General features: G+C 39.6%; 1 protein-coding gene across 1 annotated transcript; it reads right to left on the bottom strand.

Annotated features, from left to right (window-relative positions):
• Window positions 1–16,975: 16,975 nt before the first annotated feature.
• Window positions 16,976–21,161, bottom strand: SNAI2 (snail family transcriptional repressor 2). The gene is made up of 3 exons (XM_044424185.1): window positions 20,779–21,161; window positions 19,646–20,191; window positions 16,976–18,092 (listed from the first exon to the last, which is right to left on the bottom strand). Exons 1-3 carry the CDS (start codon window positions 20,855–20,857, stop codon window positions 17,911–17,913), a joined length of 807 nt encoding a protein of 268 aa, XP_044280120.1. The 5' UTR covers window positions 20,858–21,161; the 3' UTR covers window positions 16,976–17,910.
• Between the last annotated feature and the right edge of the window lie 12 nt (window positions 21,162–21,173).

Here is a 21,173-nt window from a genome sequence, read left to right as displayed (position 1 = left end):
TTGCCATTAATCTTTCCTTTGGGAAACTGAGAGGACTTACTCAAACTAGAAGTTCTCTGCCGTGGGACAAGAAGCTCCTGGGAATGATTTCCTATCAATTTCCGTGGGTTTTCTAGTTGAAATAAATTTAGAGGCACAAAAACCACAAATTCCATGGCTTCCCTGGCCATGGACAGAAGTATCTGCCCCAGTTAAGGAGAAGACAGTAAGTCCTTTCCATTACTAGTGCCCTTTACTCCCTTGACATAATAACTTTTCTGGTATGGTGGGGAAGGAGAACTAATAAAAATATTATGTGTGGCTTAAGACACATAATCCTGATACAATGAACATGAAAAAGACTAAAATAAAATAAGAAGTCAGCAAAATTTGCACAGGAAATTTGTTTCAAAAAGGTGAATAGGACAGTTGAACCTCTTTTAAGAGAGAGTTTGTCCAGTGCAAAGCTGCCACCAAGGAAGGTCCTAGTTCACGCTACCATCCACTGCATCTGTCTTGCCAGCAGAAGAGTGTCTTTGTTGATGATGCCCAGGTTTTAGCAGGAGGAGGTGGTCATTCAGATATCCTGATATCAAACCATTTAGAACTTTATAAGTAATATAGTCCAAAGGGGGAAAAAGTGTAGATTGTTCTTTGGCATTCAGAATCCATGTAAATTTGGCTTAGGCAGCTTTGGAGGATAAATTCTTTGCATCACATAGGAATCAAAACTTTACTTGGGGAAATCCAAATGTTTCATGTCTCCCAACAGGAAGAAAATGGGGATAAAGGAATGTGATTCTTCTTCCCCAGAGTCAAGTTTTTCTAAAAGGGATAGTGCCAATGTCACAGCATAAGCAAGCCACCTTGATGACTATTGTAACAGGAGCCCGAATGTCAGGAAAGCAGCCAGTGATAAGGTGAACCTCAATATCTAAACCCCTGGAAGCAAGGAAAAGAGCCTTTTGGACATGGATGCTCATAGCTTTGCTTGGACAAATTTGGGTTCTCTTTGGAATACCTGTTGTGGGCAACCTTCCTAAGTGAACTATGGGGAAGCAACTTTTAGTCACAAATATATGATGACAATGAGGATATCTACAAAATGTTGGGAAAGATTTTGTATGTATTGGGAACTACCCTTATGGCAGACTTTAGTAGACAAGTCATCATTCCAAACCTGGTTTGAAACACAACCAATAACCAGATTTGGTGTATCAGCTATAGTAACTTGACAAGAGAAGTATATTGCCTTTACTGTTGCTCCTTTGCCTTAAAATTAGCACAGTTTCAAGACATGAATGGAATAATTTCTTCTCTCTTTCCACTTATTCTACCCCCGTTTCTGCACCTCCCAGGATTTTGAATTAGTAATGGGATGTAGCATCATGCTTGGAACTATGTGTAATCTTTTGATTCTGCTGCCATTTGTTTATAAACATGAGCATCCTGGATCTTAGCTCATTGCATTGTCACATGGCCAACTTTGCTTTCAGATGCTAGATTTTCATGAAATTCTACACTTGCTTTCCCTTTCGATGCTTCTTGAAATGGCAGTTGCACTATAATATCATTGCCTTCCTAAATGCCATTTGTATATCCTAAAAACATACAAATTTTGTATGTCCTAAAAAGTGAAAACAACCCTATTGATGCCATTGACATCAATGATAAATGTAATGAGTGGTTGGGACTGCTCATGCTTTACACTGGCTTTCTCAGAAGGCGCCAATAAAATCACGCAACACTAAGCTCTTTAAATGTAGGCTTCTTATGGACCAACTTTGTCTCATCATTTTGATTCTTGAAGTTTACTTGAATCCCTTTCTCCTCTCATCAACAAAGCATTACACTGAATTATGGCTTTGTTACTAAAGACGGTTGTGTGATTGAGGTATATTTTTCATGGGGCCTGTTGGCTTAGTGGATGAGGTATTAATATGAGAAAGTATAAACAAAACTAGCTTTTCTAAACTGCAACAGAGTGATGGGCTCAATTTGTTTCTCTACTGCCATCTTGAAAACTAAACTCAAGCATCCAAATTAAACAGGAGATGTAAATAGCAGCCAGATGTTCCCTGGTGTTTGAACCTAGTCTACTCTGTGAGTTCTATTAAATGGGTACATTCTGCCGGCAGCATAATGCACTCTGTTTTGCTTTCCAGTTCTGGCCTAATGGCTTCTAGCATATGATTATGATCTCATCCAATCATGTAAGTGTCATGAGATGCTTTTCAGCTTAGCTGGAGAACCAGATGTCGGGCAAGTAGGTGAGGGTGGGCCGTTTGTCCAACTGTCTCAAAGTGGACACTGAACTTGCAGTTTCCTTAGGAAATGTTCACCAAGGCTCACTTTGCCAAGCAAAACAGAACATTGACAACATACTGGAACATGGTAAAGTTCCTAGCAGCACTGACAAAGAAAAATAGGACATTTTTCTTCAGTATAGACAAAGATGCAGCAAGAGAAGCACCCTTGAAGAATGGCAGAATACGCGTAAACTTAGGAAGCTGCTGTATGACAATCGAGGGCATTGGTCCATCTAGTTTAGCATGGTATGTGCTGACTAGCAGCTGTTCATCAGAGTTTTGGGCAGAACTTTTCCCAGCCAGGGACTGACAAGAAGAAAATTGATGCGTTTGAAACATGGACCTGCTAGAGCAGAGCTTTGGAAATACTCTGAACTGACAGAAAGACAAACAAGTGGCTCTTCGATCAAATCAAGCCAGAGCATTCCTTGAAGCAAAAATGACAAAGCCAATGCTGTTATACTTAGGTGCATCCTGAGAAGGCAGGACTCACTGGAAAAGACAATCATAGGAGGAAGAGCAGACATGAGATGGATTGACTACTATAAAGGAAGCCACAGCCTTCAACATACAAGAGTTGAGCAGGGCTGTCATGGATAGTACATTTTAGAGGGCTTTCATTCATAGGGTTGCTGTAAGTCAGAAATGACTTAATGGCACATAACAACTTTTTTTCTGTAAATAGGGTTCCCATAGAATTACTCCTCATATAATGATTGCTTCAGAACTCAAACTATAAAGCCTGTGGCCATAAAGCCATAATGCCATTAGTAGAGTACTACTATAACCCAAACTGTACAACAAACAGGCTGTGTAACTATTGGATTGTTCAAAGCAATCATGTCTAAAATAATTTTTAATTTAAATAGCATACAGAATTATGCTTTCAAATATTAAGGCTTCAGTCTTGTTCCTTTCAGAAAGTTCAATTTAATTCAATGGTATTTACTTCTGGGTACATGCCTATAGCATTGTATGGTAAAATATTATATACTGGTATTGACAACTGGAGAACTATGCTGCCTACTGATAGTTGTACCATACTGGCTGGTTTGAGTAGTTACAGTATTTTGGAACCCAGAATTCATTTACAGTAAAGTTACAAATGTTTACTTAGATCTATAATCTTTGTGTCGGTGATAAACACACGTTCTGTGTTGGACTTGGACAAAAAGAATAGAAAGGAATACCTTAATGATACATAAGGATATCCAATGGGAAAAATTCAGTGGGGTGGTCTTGACATAAATCGCTTCCTTCCACTTCTGTTATGATGATGACAGTAAGTCATAGCATCCTCCCTTGCCCGAGTGAAAGCAGAAACAATTGTTCCTGAAACAACTGAAAATGGGTGGAAACACTTGTTTCTAAAATGGGAAAGCTCACAGAAGGGACCTTTACTGACTTGCCCCATTTAGCAATAACTGTTTCCACTCATTTTCAGGGTTGTTTCAGGAAGTGATAACAAGCTGTTAGTTCCATTGCCTCTGGAGAACCAGTAGAAGTGCAGTGGCAGCATAGGATACCACAAACAATTTTAGAAGATAGATCTTAGAAAAGAATCGTGTTGCCAGGGTGCTGGGAAATGGGCAAGCTAGAGCTGGTAGCACACTCAAGCTGGAAAGTGTGGGCATGGATCTCCAAGACTGGAACTTGAGGGGTTTATCTCATACCTGCAATGGCAGTGGAGTCAGCACACACAAATCTCAGTTTGCAGAGCCCCAGTCAGATCTGGGAACCTTTATAGGCCTACCAGGCTTAGTTGCTTATGTGAACAGAATTACCACAGAACCTGAGAGCACTACATAACCAGGAAAAAATCTACCTGACTTACTGACCCCAGTAGTTTCCTGAATGCCTCTAGAAACATTCCTTGTTCTAGCTAAGGTGGCTACGGACAAATATCCACTCTTCTAAGTTCAGTACTTCTGTGCCCTTGTACATATTTCAGAAGTTTAGGCTTGAGTTTTTCCCACATCAGTGGATGAATCATGTTGCTGAAATGTCTGACTTGAATGTGCTCCTTACATGTTCCATTCCCTACTCATGGACCTGGGAGCAGCCTATGGCATCTTTTGCTTATTCTTTTTCATTTCATTGTACCACCAGCTGGAATTTCTAATGTCCATCTATTCAATTAAATTTATTAACCCATTTAATTTAATTAAGGAATGCAATCAGGAATATAGAAGGGATAGCTCACTTGATTTATATGTCAATTCTAAAAAGGAAGACTGCTCCCATGCCTGAATCTGTGTGTGTTCAGTTGTGTGCTTGCGTAAGTGACTGATATCAGGCCACATGCCATAACTGTGACAATGGCCAATCATATTCTCACTAGTCCAAATGTATAGGGAATTAATTAATTAGGCCCATGCATGGTGTAAAGTCCTAAATAGGGGAAGTTAAATAAGGCTCATGCAACATGGCATTTCTGTTTTCTGAGCATTGCTTCTCATTCTTTTGTTCTTATGATTAAGCAGACAGCCAAAATGCTTTATGGAAATCTGTCATGTGGTTATGTCTCAGCCAGAATCTTCACAGTGTATAATCTAGCTGTATCTCTACCACATGAAGACGTAATTATCCACATCCATACTATATGTCTTTCTGCTTTGGGAAATACATCACCCTCTGTTGTTAAAATGTCCAGGAACCAGTGCAACCCTCATTTATCTCAATTGGTTTACACTAACACAACAGTTTGAAAATCAAGAAATTAACATTTACACATACCATGCTTTCATATTATACTTAAAGAAGGGTACATAAAATGAATAGTTGGCTTCTTATGAGTTTCTTGCACAGACGTCTGAAAACAAATGAAGCTTTTACTGTATCATCATATCTGTTTCTTTTCACTGTGTGAGAAGCTGATAATCACACATGTGATGGTGTTCAGAAAAAGCACCCAATTAAATACTTCACTGAAACAGGTTTCCACTGCTGGAGCTTTACAACAAGCAGTGCTTTCATTAAGGGAAAGACTCATTTATTGCCTAGCAATGTACTGTGTCAAAAAGTTGTGTGAAACACGGAAAGTATCTGTTCTCTTCCAATAAATGAATACTTGGCTTATATTCTTATGTTTTATTTTGAATTACCCTAATGTGTATTTAAACTAGCTCTCTTCAGCTCTATTGAAGTTACTCTGAATTTATCATGCCCTCCAATATTTGGCAGAGGAATACTGGTACACTTTGTTTATGTTACTGGGACCTGGCGTTCATAACATGACAAAGGGCAAAGAAGTGAATATATTGCATGCATGGTTCTGTGTCGACATGTTGCTACCAGATACATTTTTTGTGAGTTGGATCCAAATTACTGCATTGTCGACAGTGGATTTTCCCACCCACTCCATTTCATGGCCCTTTCTCACCTTCTGAAAATACAATGGAAAGAGGCAGGGGCATTCACTGAATTGGGATTTATGGTCTGTGCATGTGTGCGAGAGAATCCCCTAAAACTGAGCAGAGGGACCTTCTACAGTTTGCCTTCCTACTGAGGCAAAATACACTTTTCTGCATTTTGATCCTGAATCCATCTAGACATTTCTAAAGAGACTCTGCAAAAACACATTTTTTCATATGGTGTTTTATGCTCAAGCCGTTTTGATAGTTTTAGTTTTTGTGGAGAAGATGACTAGTGACAATTTTAAATTTAGCACATAGAAGTATTAACAGAGAAATCCAGTTCACAAGTAAGGTGGACATCATCATCCCAGTCAAATAGATGCAAATGGCAAGAAAGCCACACTATTAGGCACAGATGATACAGAATGTGAGTTTGCATGATATGGAAACCCACTCTTGAGAATAAGCTATGCAGTATTGGTTGCGTGCAGAACAAGCCATGGTGTGTCTGACAATTGTGTTGACCACAAGTTGTTGTCCCCTCTCCTTCTTCTCCAGCCCTCCAGCTTTGAATATTAGGATATTGCATGGCTTCTTGGCTCCCCCTTTTCATTTACAATATTTTTTTCTCCTGGGACCCCAGCTGCCATCAGAGAAGCTCCATTACTAATGTCCATGCAGAACTTTGCAATGTCTGTTACAGGGTTATCATCAGTTTTGTTTTATTCTTGTTGGTCATAGCTAGAACTAATTTCATTTTGAAAACAATTCTGGCCCTATTTTATTTATTTATTTAAAACATTTCTATGCCATCCTTCGCATAGCCTCAGGATGGCTCACAACAAAATAAATAACCATATTAAAATATAATTAACATTAAATAATAAACATTAAAACATTCAATCAAACCAATTATTCAAAATTAAAAGAAGAAAGAAAATAGGAAAAGAGAAAGAGAAAGAAGATGCGACTGATTGATATTTCTTATTAAAATTATTAATTTAATTAATAATTAAATGCAGAAATGCTCCTTTGGCTGCCTGATATTGATTCCATGCCAATGTCCTGCTAAGCATCTACTGTTAGAATACAGTAGATAACATCCATGGACACTGACCAAAGTGAGGCTGCATATAGGTAGCTTTGCCTATATTTGATAGTCATTAATTGGTGAGCTGTCAGCTGAAAAACAAAGCAGGGAAAGTTTCTTTTCCTCCTGAAAAGTGGGTAGTATACATATATTCCCTTTAGTATTGTCAAATCCAGATTGGTCTGTTTGTTTGTTTTAGTATTGCCTGGTTGTTCCCAGTCCTATCCACCCTTTCCATACTTACCTGACCCCATAAGTACTTTAGAAAGGAAACAATTGCATATTTTCCTGTCCTACTAAGAGTGCTCAAATATCTGTAGCTGCAGATCTGCAAAGCTCTTATCTATAATGTGTGTGTGCACATGTGTGAAGTAGGTAGGTATACAGGTGATCCAGGAGGAAAACCTGAGTGTTCCTCATATGGGATAGCTGAATGCAGACCCAAAGGCATACCCAGCAGTCTTACAACTATTCATGAGCCATTTCATCTTAGTTTCTATACTGAAGCTCTGGTTATAAAAAAAGGTGTGGGCTACTGTCTTACTAAGATATTGCAGATCTGAGTTGCAAAGAATGGACAACTTTATCCTTTCTCTCAAGATTTGACTTACCATTGGAATCATCTGGAGAAAACAGTGCTAAATATAGTCAACACAGACTGGTAGTGTCTTCTGATAGCTACCCTACAGGCACTGGAAACAGAGCCCAGAAAACAATTTGTTTATTGTAAGCAGGTCAGTTCCTTAAGGGTACTCATGGAGTCATGCAGTGGGACAGAACAATTGCAGTACTGAAATGGTGGGTAATTTTATTTGTTCCACTTGTTGGTCACAGCAGCATCATGCTGGCCAATTATTCGTAAGTCAGCAGGTTTCAGAGGTTATGGCCTCCTTGTGGATTGAACACTGCAGGCAACACAGCCAGGCCAGAATGAAATGCTTTCAAGCCCAGAGACACTGGTTGTCTTCTTCCTTGGAGATCTCCTGCTGTGATATCAATCCAACAAATACATGAGATGTCTCTTCTATGTATACAGCTTCAGTGTGGTGAGGGCAGACATCAGGATGTGAAGAAGGATTCTCAAGAAAGGAGAAGGACTGTTACTAATGCCCCCAGAATGGAGTCTCGCAAATCTTCTGTTTAATATAATGGAACATCTGATGCATACCCAGTGAGTTACTAAGATCTGAAAATGACTGGGACTTTTACAGCATTCTCATATTTTTTGAAAAGGGTTAACATTCTGTAACTACTGCTACATTAATCCTCTACCAGAGGTGTAGTGGAGCCAGGGATCACAAGGTTGAAATGCCAGGGCCTTTTCATTATCAGCTTATGTTGATGTCTTCTGCCAGTCCCCTCCCAGTTCCCTCTTCTCTGTGAGCTTAGCTGCAGAGGGAGATGGATTTTTCTAGCAACAATGTGTGGTTGAGAGTTGTCCCATGTTCACATACTTAATAAATAGATATGAAGCTACCTGCATTTTTGGATTCTTCTTGAGTGTTTAGCTCTAGGGACTACCATTATGACTGCTTATACTTCAAAATTCATCACTGCACCACTTTTCGCAGCTCTTGAATGGGCAGAGAATTATATCTGGAGCAAGATTTCCTTTAGCATCCACAAAAGTCTGGTCATAAAACATTTAAAAAGAGAGGATATTCAAAATCCAGAAAGAGAAACTGTGGCAAAGCAGCATATAGTTCATATTATTCTTTCAAGTTTTCACTGGTGATGGAATTCATATTCAAACTTTCATTCTATTGGAAAAGGCACAAGCAGGAAAGGCAAGGGGATGTTTTAATTACTTGCTGTTGTAAATTTGGAAACAGAGGAAGTTGTTCTCAGCCTATCTTCTGAAATTCACTGTGTATGTGACATTCCAGCCCTAATACATGTGTAGCACATACTTCCTGTCAAAAGCTGCAATGTGAGAGTTTTTCATTATCTGGAATATGCAAAGAAGACAGGAGGCCAAGGTCTAAGCTATAAAGTTTCTAACTAATATTATGCCCATTTGTGGTTCCTGGATAATGTTCACAGACTTTTAAGCACAGGATATGCATAGATTTTGGAGATGAATCGCACTGCCATTAAACCCAAACTGAAACTTGGGAACACAGAAATGATAAGTATTATTCTGTAATCTTGCAACATGGAATGTTTCAAAGGCTATTCTGTGAAAGATAGCCTTTGAAAAATAGCCTGCAACAAGCTCAAATAAGTTCAAAATTCTAAGAATCTAACTCATGGATTCCACAGAGGAGTGGATTTTACTGAGTCTTACAGATTTCTCAGTTTTATAAACCATTTTTAAAGTTTTCCATAACTTTTTGTAAATACAGTCACAGACAAATATGAAAAGATAACACCAAAAATGCACAAGATTTCCTCCCTTTACAATTCAATTCCATACATGTCTACTCAAAAATATATCCCATTGACTTCAATGGGACTTACTCCTATGCACGTACATACAGAATGGTAGCCATAGAAAGGCAAAACTCCAGAACAATGTGCTTCAAGAATCTTCTAGGGTAACCACAGGAACTCATATGAACCCAAATTATAACTATCTGCCACTGTGTTTGAGTTTAGCTTATAACAGAGATAAGTAACAACCTAAACAAAAACGTCTGTAAAAATCAGAACATGCATTGCTTAGTGATAGCACTGAAGCAATATAGCCTTTTCATACCTATGCTTATCACGCAGTTCTTTCTTTTTGTTTAGTTTGCTGATCATCGCAACATCATGTACTACTTGTCCTGTAGCACGATTGTCAGCTTTGCATGTAATGTTGCAATGATCTTTCTGTCTGGGTAGCTACACTTGCCTCAGAGTAGGTTTCATTGAACTTGACCGGATAGAGCAGGAGTACTGCTTTGAAAAATTATGCTTATAGTGGGAAAGATGATCTTCATGATTCCTCCTCCTCCCTGCAGCCCTCTTTGCTTCCTGAGAAGCTTATCTGAAGGGCTGGTGGTCCACGTGAGGCCAAGGAGGCAATCAGCGAATCCTTGCCCCTTTTCTCCAGTGGAAGCCTCTGCCAGATCTCAAAAACCTTCCTTTTACACTGTGGCCCATCTGGATTCAACCCAATGGGACTGCTTTCTGAGCACACATGTATAGAACTGTGCTTCAAACATACGAGCAGAGAGCCAAACTATAAAAAAGTATTTGTGCCATTTCAGGAGGATTCTGTTAGAAATTGAAACTCTTTGTAAAGTCTACAGTAGCTTTGCCCAGTACATTACATTCCTGATATTGTTTTAAATCTGTGAAAGGTCAATCCTGTTTTAATTTTGTTTTAATTTTCTGTTCCCTCTTTACTATTATTTTTCCCATGGAAAAGGAAGCAGAAAAGTTTTTTTTAAATAACAAAACAGAATCATAGGAGCTGACTTGTCAGCTGAGATTAGGACCAAGAAATCTGCAGCTAATCAGCCTAGCTGAAGCAACAAAGGTCACAGCAGTCATTATGAGTTATTGCAGGGGTGTTACGACATATGGCCAGTCTCCTCATGGAAGGCATTCATGAGGAAAAGAAAACTGCAGACACACAAAATTCATCTTTTTTGCTTTCGTCATTTTGTGAATTAGTTTACCACCACAAAGTTGTCTCTCCCTGGTTTCCTACGTCATCTCTTATGCCTGTTTGTTAGTTCTTGTTACAGTGTTAAAAAAGCAAATAAATAAGGATATGACTGGTACAACAAAGCCTAGTTTTGAAACAGAAAAAGCCCTTAGCATGTACCATTCTCCTCAAAGAATAATATGAACACCACTTTTCTGGCCAAAATATCTCTTGGAGGTGGAAAAATGATAATTTGTGACTGTACAACACCTGTCACCCCCCCCCCCCCAGGTCTGTTTGGTGGGTTGTGAGGTATATTAGAAGTGGATTCAGTTGTAAATATTTCTGGGGGATGTGAGAGAGAACTAATTCTCTGAAAGATTTTATTGGCTGGATTGTTCTATGGTATCTACAGTGGAAATTTTCCATCTGGTTTAGCAGGAAGCAGATTGGATTTTGGATTTTGGCCTGATAGGTCTTTTGTCATCTGGCCTGCAGTCCAACTCACTAGTTCAGTTAAATATATTCTGTCTCCTATGTAAGCGTTAGGCAGCATGTAGCCCTGTAGGAGTTTTGTTCTACAGTCCCCATTATCCCTCACCCTTGACCATGTTGGCTGGTGCTGTCTGTAGTTGTAAGGTTAAGTATGACAGAGGGCCACAAGTTGCATCTTTGGCAGGGTAAAATACAGCCACAAAACTATTCACACAAACTGACCACTTGTTCATCAAGGATGCACAGCTTTATCTCTTTTATTCATGACCTTTCCCCTTCCAGCTGCCACTTTTATAGTTTTGTCAACATGCCCAAACTAGAATTGTATTCTAAGCCATGCCTCAGATGTTGATGTCCTCAGGACTATCTGATCTGAATTAACTAAAATGGTCCTGAACACTCCAGAGCCACATGACCTGATATGGAGCCATCTGCTATTTGGTTTCAAACTAAGCGGAAAAAACCCTTGGAAGTGTAGGAAGAAACTGGGGTAGCAGCAGTACATCCTACCTGTTTCATTTACCTTGCTGCTCTTTTCACTCTGAATCTATGGAAGCATCCTCAGTGACTGAAAACCTTTTCTGATGCTGTACATTTCAGGGTTAAAGGCAGATAGCAGGTTACTGAAACTTTGTATGCCAGAACTAATCTTCTAGGAACATTGGTCTTACAAATGTCCAAGGTCTTTTAAACTGACTGTTGCTCCTGTCAGGTATTCCTGAAAATCTTGTTCAGAGCACCAGCCCTGTGGTTGTTCTGGCCTCTTTTAAGTCTTTCCTCAAAACCTGTTTCTTCAAGTCAATGACGATTAGCAGTTTTGCAACATGTAGGAGGTACACACTTGCTGACCACATCTCCTGTCCACCACCATGACTTACCCTACCATGAAGTAACTGTCCCAGGCAGCTCAGGTGTCAAAATAATTTAACAGACCTTGGGTACATCATGATTTGGGGAGCAGGAACATCATTTGTAGCAAAATATCTTGCAAAAGCCTGTTTGCACAAGGCTAATGTGATATGTGATATGGCTGCTCCAAGTACATGCCAAAATTTTATCTGGAGTCCTCCAGCCACCGAAGTAAACTTTAAAAATATTTTAGAAGAAATAGGACACCACACTATAAAACCAACAAAGTACAGGACTCATGTAGATTGGCTGTGAGAAGATGTTCACATACTGGTACACAGAAATAAGTTTAATGAACCTGCCCTCACCCCAGTCACAAATTAAGCAGGCTGTTTAGTACTCAGAGAAGGATACTACATTGCAAGTATTCTTGAACCAATTCCTCAAAGTGAACCCAATGCCACTGCAGGAAACAAGCAAATCTTAATGTCAGACTAACTAGGAATTCTCAGAATAAAGAGAGGGTAGCGATATTAGAATTATTCCCCCTTTCAAGAGGAATAATTGTGTGAACTGGGATCTGTATATGTAGAACACCTGTGTTGCATAAAGTTCTGTTCCTCCACCTCACAAAAAATGTGGTTGATTGGATGGATCATTTCAAATTCTTTCTTGCCCTCTTCATTTCTTTATTCTCTCATGTGGAAAATTATGACAGTTGTTCACAAAACTGAAGTATAATCTTTGACTCACCCTAGAATGAATGGGAAAGGTGTAAAGCAGTGGTGGAGCACAGTTAGCAGTGGTGGATTCAAGTTCTAGCATCTCCAGATAGGGCTAAGGCAGGACACCCAGTGGTCTTAACTAGTGGTGGCAGTGGCGGTCATCTGCCATTTTGATTTCCCACAATGCCACCAATATAGCCCTATATCTGAGCATTGTGGGAAATGTACGTGACCATGCAAGTAATGATTGTGGGAGCCTCTCCTGGTGGGGGCATTGCTGGGTTCTTTCAAATTTTCCAAGTATGCTGTATGCCAATGCCAGGCTTGACTTGAGAAGATTCCTGCCTGAAAACTACTGCCTGTCACGATAGTCAATACTAGGCTAGATAGTGAGCTGCCCTGAATGGGGCAGCATAGATGGTCCCTAAATAAATAAATAGACCAGGAAATAGACTTATTATACAGTAGTTCCCTTTGTTTCTACTTGCTCCCCTCTACCCCATTTAGTCATCAGCTTCCTATTAAGAGACACTGTGTGTATATGCTCTGATCTATACAAATTGCTTCAGAGAACTGTCATAACCCAGAGAAGCAAATATGGAAGTTTGTTGCACATCTCATTCTTTATAGTGCATTAATCAGGAGAAGTTATAGACAAGGTGTTGCAATTTAGAAAAGATTGACAAAAGCAGTACAAGACACTGTGATGTATGTATGCACTTGAGTGGGTTTTGAGGGGATTGTTTTGCAAGATGTTTTAGTACAGATGTTTCTATGTTTTTGACTTAAAGGACCTTTGCAAACCTTTTTCACCTGTGCCCATAATGAGATATAGTTTTGCATCTGATGCTAGTTTTTCATTTGATGCTATATTTGTAGGGCCTCCTCTTCCTCCTGCATTCACATTTAACAGATGACCAGTGTACCAGCCACAAGTATACCAATCACAAGTAGAACTTTCAAGACCAAAGGAGCAAAGATGGACTGAATATGGTACACCTTTCCCATTCAACTCACCTTGTCAGGTTCACATGTCATGATAAGTCTCATTGATTGCCTCCTACAGCTTGAATAGTTGGTGTTTGGTGACATGCATCATGAACTACTGTGGCTAAAATAAGCTACAGTGGGCTCTGGTGATTATGAAAACCAGGCTAGAGAGTGAATAATTTTCTCAGGTTTCCCCATCAGTACTCTCCCTCACTTAGCTTTTCCTGTTTACTATGGAAGAAAAAGCTTGTAGTCCATGAGCATGAAACTGGAAATTCCCTTTGCAGAATCAAATGATCTGGAGTAAACCAAAACATTTCCAATGCAGAAGGGAATAATACACCACTGAACATCTGTCAAAGCTTTAACTTTCACACAGGTAACTGCTTAAACTTTGCTATGGAAAGAGAGAGCTGACAGAGACAGATGAGGTCTCAAAACCCTAGGGCTTCAAAGTGATCAGCAATCACTTGTAGAACAGCAAAGCAGTTTCACCCTTTGTTTTTAAATTAACCAAAAGTGAACAATATATGCATGTCAGATAGAGCTGGATTCAGATTTAAGTGTGAACAACATGGCTGCCTATTTGCTTCCACACAGTGGTTCTTCTAGGCCTCTGAAATGTCATAGAAGGTCCAAAACCTTCTCTCAGAATGTCTATTCTTGCTGAAAGCAAATCCTGGATCACACATCCCATAACCAGGCTAGATAAACTGAATGAACAGAGTGGTAACTGCAGCCAAACCTGTTGCTTTTATAGTTCTGAATTTACTTCTTTTCTTTCCTGCTTGATGAAGAGTTCCATGCGATGCTAAAGCTTCCTTACTCTGACCAGAAGTTAGCCTGATAAAAGATATCCATCATTCTGAATCTCAGACATCAAATACAATCTTTTAAATATTTTTTACAATCTCTAAAATCTGCTTCTTGCATAAACTGGTATATGTTGCTCTACTTCTCCCTCATTCTTGTTGGGTGGGTAAAACACACACTTTGGGCTATCTGAAAAACCATTCAAAACAAAAAGAGCATCAACATCTACTTAATAATTTGTTAATCATAGTGCATACTTTAATAGAAAAAATATTAGAAGAAATCACATTTACTTACTGTGGATGACTGGCTCTACAATGGGTGACAAGCCTTACTGAAATCATGCATTACTCATTATAAAAGGATTGGACAAACAGATCACCTGCACTTATGGGCAGCTGGGGAAACTTCTTGTTGTTCAGCAGCATAATTAAATTGCATGAAGGAATTTGCCAAGGAACACTAAATACTGTATAAGAGGTTATTTGGTATTGCAGCATTCATTGTAGCAGATCATTATGTGTATATTTTATTTTTATATTTATGAAAATAAAATGTATGAGAAGTGAAATCCACAGACATTTCAGTCAAGCTGTTCCAGATCCATGGAAATCAATGGGATGAAACTGGTTCATGTACCCTTTAAAAAGAGCTCTTGGACTGCTAAACAAAATGCTATTTGTTTAGAATGATAAGAAACTAATTTTATATATTGCTTCATTTTTACTGACAATCTTCCTTTTGTACATACTTATGAATGTAATGACAGATGAAGATGCCATGATCATTTGCTGAGAGTTCCGTTACAAACACCATGTGACCAGAAATGTGACTGTAATGAAATTACATCTTATTGAATAAACAGAAATAGCTTGGTTCATTTGCCTTTTATGAGATACCTCAGCCATTCCGGCAACACAAACACCTGTATCCACCAAAGCGGTGCAGCGAGTGACAGGATGCTAGTTCTTCTATCATAGTCTCAAATGTTGTACAAATGGTGCAGTCCAGTGATTAAGTGCCTGAAGTAGGACATTAGCTCAACAGGGTCTTAGACAAGCTGCTTTCTTTTGGTTTAGCTCTCTGTGTAAGATAGCAGGATATTCATTCTGGCTTGCCTTACAGAGAAATTCTGTATGTGAAAAGCTTCCTGCACTTAAGAAAATAATGATATGGTAGTGCCAAGGATGCAATCCAGGATACCCCTCACCCCCCAAACAATTAGTGCTAATTGATTTTCAATGAGAGGACTTCCACAGTCTTAAATCTCTCCCATTGAAATCAGTGCAATTTAAAAATAATAAATTTTGGCTGGATGACAGAGTATTATTCTGATGATTTAATTAGGAATACCAGACACTACAGTGGGAGTTATTATTATTCATGCCATGATTTTCAGAATGCTTGGCCATGAAATTTCTCCTATCAAGCATGAGAGATGAGAGTTACAGTAAGGCAGTGCATCAATAATCTTTAAAATGACCCTGCATTCAGACTAATCATACTGCATAATCCTATGGACACATGCACATGTGTTAACTGCACTGCCATGTTGCTCCGGCAGCTTCCTTTGTGGGGAAATGGCTCATCCTGTCAGGCATCCCCTGCTTATTGGATTTCAGGTGGATTCTCCTTTCATAGGAATACATAGCAAATCAGTGTTGCTCACAAAGGTCAGAAAAGACCAAATTGTGCTGCTTATGGATTGGAACACTTTTAAAATACAGGCATAGATGATAAAACAAAGTGTAAAAGAGTTATTGGTTATTAATGATAAATCAACAATTCATGTGCAACAAATTACTCTCACGGTTTGTGCCCCAGTCCAGTCGGGGAGATTCTTACTGGACCCTTACAGGATATAGAAAGCAGGTGTGCACGCCAGCCAGTGTTAGACATGTTTCTGACACACCAGCCAGTGTTAGACATGTTGCATACTTAGTGCTTGTTTGGACCTATCAAACTAGCTTGATATGTCTTTTGACTTTTTGTTGGGTCTGTCTAGAATTCATTTTTATGCTCCTTCATTACACACAATAGGTTAGATTCAGAGTAGTGCCTCGCAGAGTTCTGCTCATGCTGGAGGAAGAGGGTAAGGAGGTGATCTTTGAGATTCTTCCTTTTTGGGGGGCCTTTAAAGAGCATCACAAGTAGCAATGCAGGGAACTGCAGGGGCAGGCATGATCAGAAAAGTTTTTGCTTTTCCTCCAGTGAGAATCTTTCACTGGATCTCTCTGGCTTCTCTTCACAGAAGGCCTTTCCCCAGAAAGGCCAATCTGGGTTCTTAGTAAGTAAAAAAGTAAGTATTGTTCCTAAGTAAGTAAAAAGTTACATGTTGCTTTCTACAAAGTATTCTTCATTAGCTTGTTACAGTTTCAAGCAAGTAATGTTAGTATTTACTGAGGCCTGTTACATTTGTATTCTACTGCTTGAGTTCCAAGAAGCCCAGGGAAACAAACTCTAATGTCTAAAACAGTTTCCTGTCTAGTTACTGGACTGATTCTGCTTCCTTTAACTTCACAGCTGATTTTTTTTCCTTAGGCCCTTTCAGAAGATTCTGTGGTCATATGGTTGAGATCCATACGGAGTAGAACCCATTGCCTTGGTTATGGGGAACTACAGTCTGTACACTGAGCTCTCCAACCCAGACAGACTTTCTCACTGACAATTGTGAGCACAAGTTTCACGTGTGTGTATGCATGAGAAGGACGGACAGACAGAAAGACAGACAGACAGAATAGGACTTTGGATCAGAGCACACATCTTGACCTTATGTAGGCAAATTACACAGCTATTTACTGCAAAATGTTTATTGTACAAAAATTATTTCTAGAAAACAATAAAAGATATTTGGCTTCACACTTTCTTCAAGGTACCTATAGACACTGCTATAGATAATATTTCATTTTGATTCAGAACACATTCAGTCATATAAAAATAAAACTATGTACATTATGTCCACATACTTAACGAAGATCATTTTTAAAGGCACTTGGAGGGTATTGCTCACAATATTGCATTTCCTTTGTGCATTTAGGGGGGAAAGCATTTTAAAATCCATTGACAAACTCCTATCAACCCTCACACTTGCACTTATTCCCGTTTTAAAAACAAGTTAAGAACTGCAAAAATTAAAAAAGAGAGAATAAAATATGTATCAAGCATGCACCAGAAATGTGTGCAGTGACAGTTTTACAAAGGCACATACTGTTAAGACATGGAAAACAGTTGGACATACATTCTCTTTGTTCCTCATTGAATGATGCAATTTTAAGACATTTCAGGTTACTGATCAAGAAGTACACTGTTGTTAAAAAAAAAAAAATAACTTGGCCTGTCCTGTTAGACATTTACTGATCTGATATGGAATACTCTGAAAAAAACCTGTGATATTTGGCATCTGGAAAAACTCTTGGTATTTGATTTTTTAAAAAGAGTTCTTTGGTTGATTTCATTTGCCTGGAATGTACAGTTTTGTGATGCTTTCTTAGCAAAGAAAGAAAGAAACCATGTCCCTTTTGGCATTTGCTTCTTCCTGTATTTTTCTTGTTTTCATTTCCTTTGTATCACACAGAAGCAATGCTGAAGCATTTGAACTAAAATAGTTTTGCACCTTCTGGGAAAGTTGCTGAGTTAGGATGGAGAAATAAAATGCCAGGGAGAGAGAGAAAGGTTTCTCTTATCTTGTTGAAAAGCAGTGGGAAAAAAGTACAGAGCCCAGGTAAACTCAGTGAGCGACACAGCAGCCAGACTCCTCGTGTTTGTGCAGAAGAGACATTCGGGAGAAAGTTTTGGAACAATTTTTGCACTGGTATTTCTTCACATCTGAATGGGTCTGCAGATGGGCCCTCAAATTAGACCTGTCTGCAAATGCTCTGTTGCAATGAGGGCATGAAAAAGGTTTCTCTCCTGCAAACAAACAAACAAACAAACAAAGATGTTTAATCATTCAAAAGCTAACTTAAGGAATGTCCTGTATAAAAGGGCCACTTATTTGCACAGAAAGGACAAAAAAAATCTATGAAAAGGGTGATTGAATCCTTGTATTATTAGAGTTCAGTACACTATGGACCATCATTCATACTTCTCAGGCTTTGCACACATGATGCATCTGAAGACAAGCTACTGACACCTTCTGCTTCAGCAGGTGCAAGCAGCGCCTCTAGGTTGAGCTCCACCCAATATTTTCATATATTCCCTGATTCATTTACTGTATCCTGTACAACACCTTCTTCTGCCCAAGGCTATTGCTTACAAGCTGCTGCTGTGAATGGCAGAACTCTCATCAGTTGAATATTTCAGCATTGCACCCTACTCTTTTAGAAAAAGAACTAGAATCAGCAAGAACATTCTGCCATGAAAATATCCAAATACAAACCCATAAAGTTCTACCACACACATGATCAGTGAAAGGCAGTAGTCAATGCACAAACAATTGGCATGCATGGACAGTCTTGGATTACAATCTAATCCTACATCCTACACAGAAGTATGCTGAATGCATTTCAAGTTCATGAATATGGATGCAGCTCCAATCTGGAAATCAATCAAGCCATGTTCAGTGGAATTTGCACCCACATAAGCATACACAAAATTGTACCATTAAGCTTGTCAATGCCATTGAAGACAATTTGATTTAGTTTAGACTTTAGTTTTATGTGGTGTTTGAATCACAATGTGTCCTGATTGGGATTTATTCCCAAGTAATACATAAGATTCCTGCTGCAACCTTAAACTGGATTCATCTATGCTTCCAAACTTATTTATTTGGAAACCACATCCACTATTTCAGGCTACAATCCCATGCATGCTTTTGCTAAACTAAATTGCTTAGATTTTCTATATAGCAAAGCTGTGTGTATTTGGGACAGAAATCATAATTCTTCTAACAGACTACCTACAGTACACATATTTCTTGCAGACTGAGTTCCGTTGGTTTCAATGGAGCTCATTTCCAAGTAAAATATGTTTGAGCAGAGAGTAAACTGGATTCTGTGCCCAGATGCTGACTAAAGGGGTTTGCTGTATGCACTGCCTGGGCACAAATCTTGACTGTGCAGATTACTGTCAGGAACCTGATATTTCTGTTTGCTTCCTATTCTTTCTGCCTTGCTTCTGTTTGCTTTCTATCTCAGTCCTGCATTCTTCCCAACAACATGTTCCAAGTTGAAACAAGGAATTCTTATGGCCAGATGGATGTCTGTCTTGTGACAGCTTGCTGAAGCAAAGTTTAATGTCAGTGAAGCCAAAAAATGTTGCAGCAATACATAATCTGACCCACTCAAATGAGATATGGAAAGAAAAGGAAAGCGATCTGGTGAAGACTTCACAGAACAAATCGGAATGAATGTTGGTGTTAATGCCATTAATTTCACAGCATCAACTTGACAATAAAATGCAGTTTAAAAGAAGGGAAGCAAGGTATTGTGGTGATACATGGTGCAATCATCTCTCTCTCTTACCAGTGTGAGTTCTGATGTGACCTTGAAGTAACCAGGGTCTAGAGAAAGCCTTGCCACAGATCTTGCAGACACAAGGTAACGTGTGGGTTCTGATGTGCATCTTAAGAGCTCCCAGGCTCACATATTCCTTGTCACAGTATTTACAGCTGAAAGATTTCCTAGACTGGGCATCACAGTGCAACTGCTTGTGCTTGGCCAGTCCAGAGAAAGTTGAATAGGTCTTGTTGCATAAACTACACTGAAATTTTTCAGTTTCAATTGCATGGGGGTCTGAAAGCTTGGACTGAATTCTCTCTTCTTCATCACTAATGGGGCTCTCAGAGCCACTGTGGTCCTTGGATGAGGTGTCAGAATGAGGCGGTGGGCTGACTCTTCCCAAGGATGAAGGATATCCAGACAGAGGCGAGAGGTCACTGGGCAAGGGAGAAGGCAGCAGACCGGTTGTAGTCCACACTGTGATGGGGTTGTAAGCAACCGAGCTCAGGATCTCTGGCTGTGGAATTATAGGCATCGGGTAGCTCTCATAAAGGTAAGGGGAAATAATCACTGGAGGGGAGAGAAAGAGAGAACAATTTTAAGATGACTGAGATCTGACTTTGTATCACAGCAGTACAACCAATACTCCTGAAGATTGCCAGTGATGAAATCCTGCTGACATTATCAAGCTCCAGTGAGATGCACAACAGAAGATTTTACAGACTGAACCCTCCATAACTTCATCTCTGTACACATAACATCTATGCTCTGCACCGTAAGCTTGAAGTCTGATCACAGTCACAGTCCCTGCCAGAGCTCTGCAGCCAGAGAAACCAGCAGTAAAATCCACATGATTCTCCTATGGGTCTCCCTCCCACCCCCCATAAAAAAACAACTCCTTCATGTTTGCCACTGAGAACGCCTTTCTTTTTAGCAGCAAAGCCAAACTCTGCAAGGTGGAGCTGCAAATCCGTTGGCACTGACGTGTTTCTAATAGAAAAGAAAAGCCTTCCACTCCCCCCACCCCATATAAACTTCGCTAAAGTTTGCACCAACGTGTGAAACCTGGCAAACAACTTCTACTTTAGCAACTCTCTCTCTGAGAGTTTCAGAGAGCAACGCTTCCAACTTTAAGACAGCATTCAGACTTGGATTACCTGTGTGAGTATCCAGTTCACTGTAATTTGGCTTTTTGGAAGAGTTGAAATGCTTCTTGACCAAGAAAGATCGTGGCATTTTGAAACGCAGGCTTGCCCTCCCCTTTCGCGAAGAAGAAAGCCGCTCGCTGCAGAATAACGGTCCCGGGCTTTGGAGCAGCAGACGGATTCAGGGCTGGCACATTGGTCCTTTATAACACGGTATCCACGGCTTACCCCATGCAAGTGGAATTATGTCGCGCACAGCCTCCTTGAAAGTGCAGAAAACTAAATACCCGCTCGTCAGGTGCAGGAGGGCGGGCTGAGGTGCTCTTTTCCTCCAATCGCTTGTGCAGTCGCGGGAGTTCTTGGACAGACTGCCTGCTTGGCCGAGAGAGCGACTCCTTGCTCTTTGC

Source organism: Varanus komodoensis, unplaced genomic scaffold (assembly GCF_004798865.1).
Source record: "Varanus komodoensis strain SLA01 unplaced genomic scaffold, ASM479886v1 scaffold14_1, whole genome shotgun sequence".
In the NCBI taxonomy this organism is placed as follows: domain Eukaryota; kingdom Metazoa; phylum Chordata; class Lepidosauria; order Squamata; family Varanidae; genus Varanus; species Varanus komodoensis.
The sequence above is the reverse complement of the archived record's forward strand: the minus strand, read 5'-3'. Positions and strand labels throughout refer to the sequence as shown.

Bases quoted from the DNA above. Each gene is read 5' to 3' on its own strand.
- SNAI2 (XM_044424185.1), bottom strand. From the start codon at position 20,857: ATGCCACGATCTTTCTTGGTCAAGAAGCATTTCAACTCTTCCAAAAAG. The intron at 20,192-20,778 runs GTAATCCAAGTC...TCTCCCCTCCAG, and splicing joins TGAACTGGATACTCACACAG to TGATTATTTCCCCTTACCTT. The intron at 18,093-19,645 runs GTAAGAGAGAGA...GTTTGTTTGCAG, and splicing joins TCACATCAGAACTCACACTG to GAGAGAAACCTTTTTCATGC.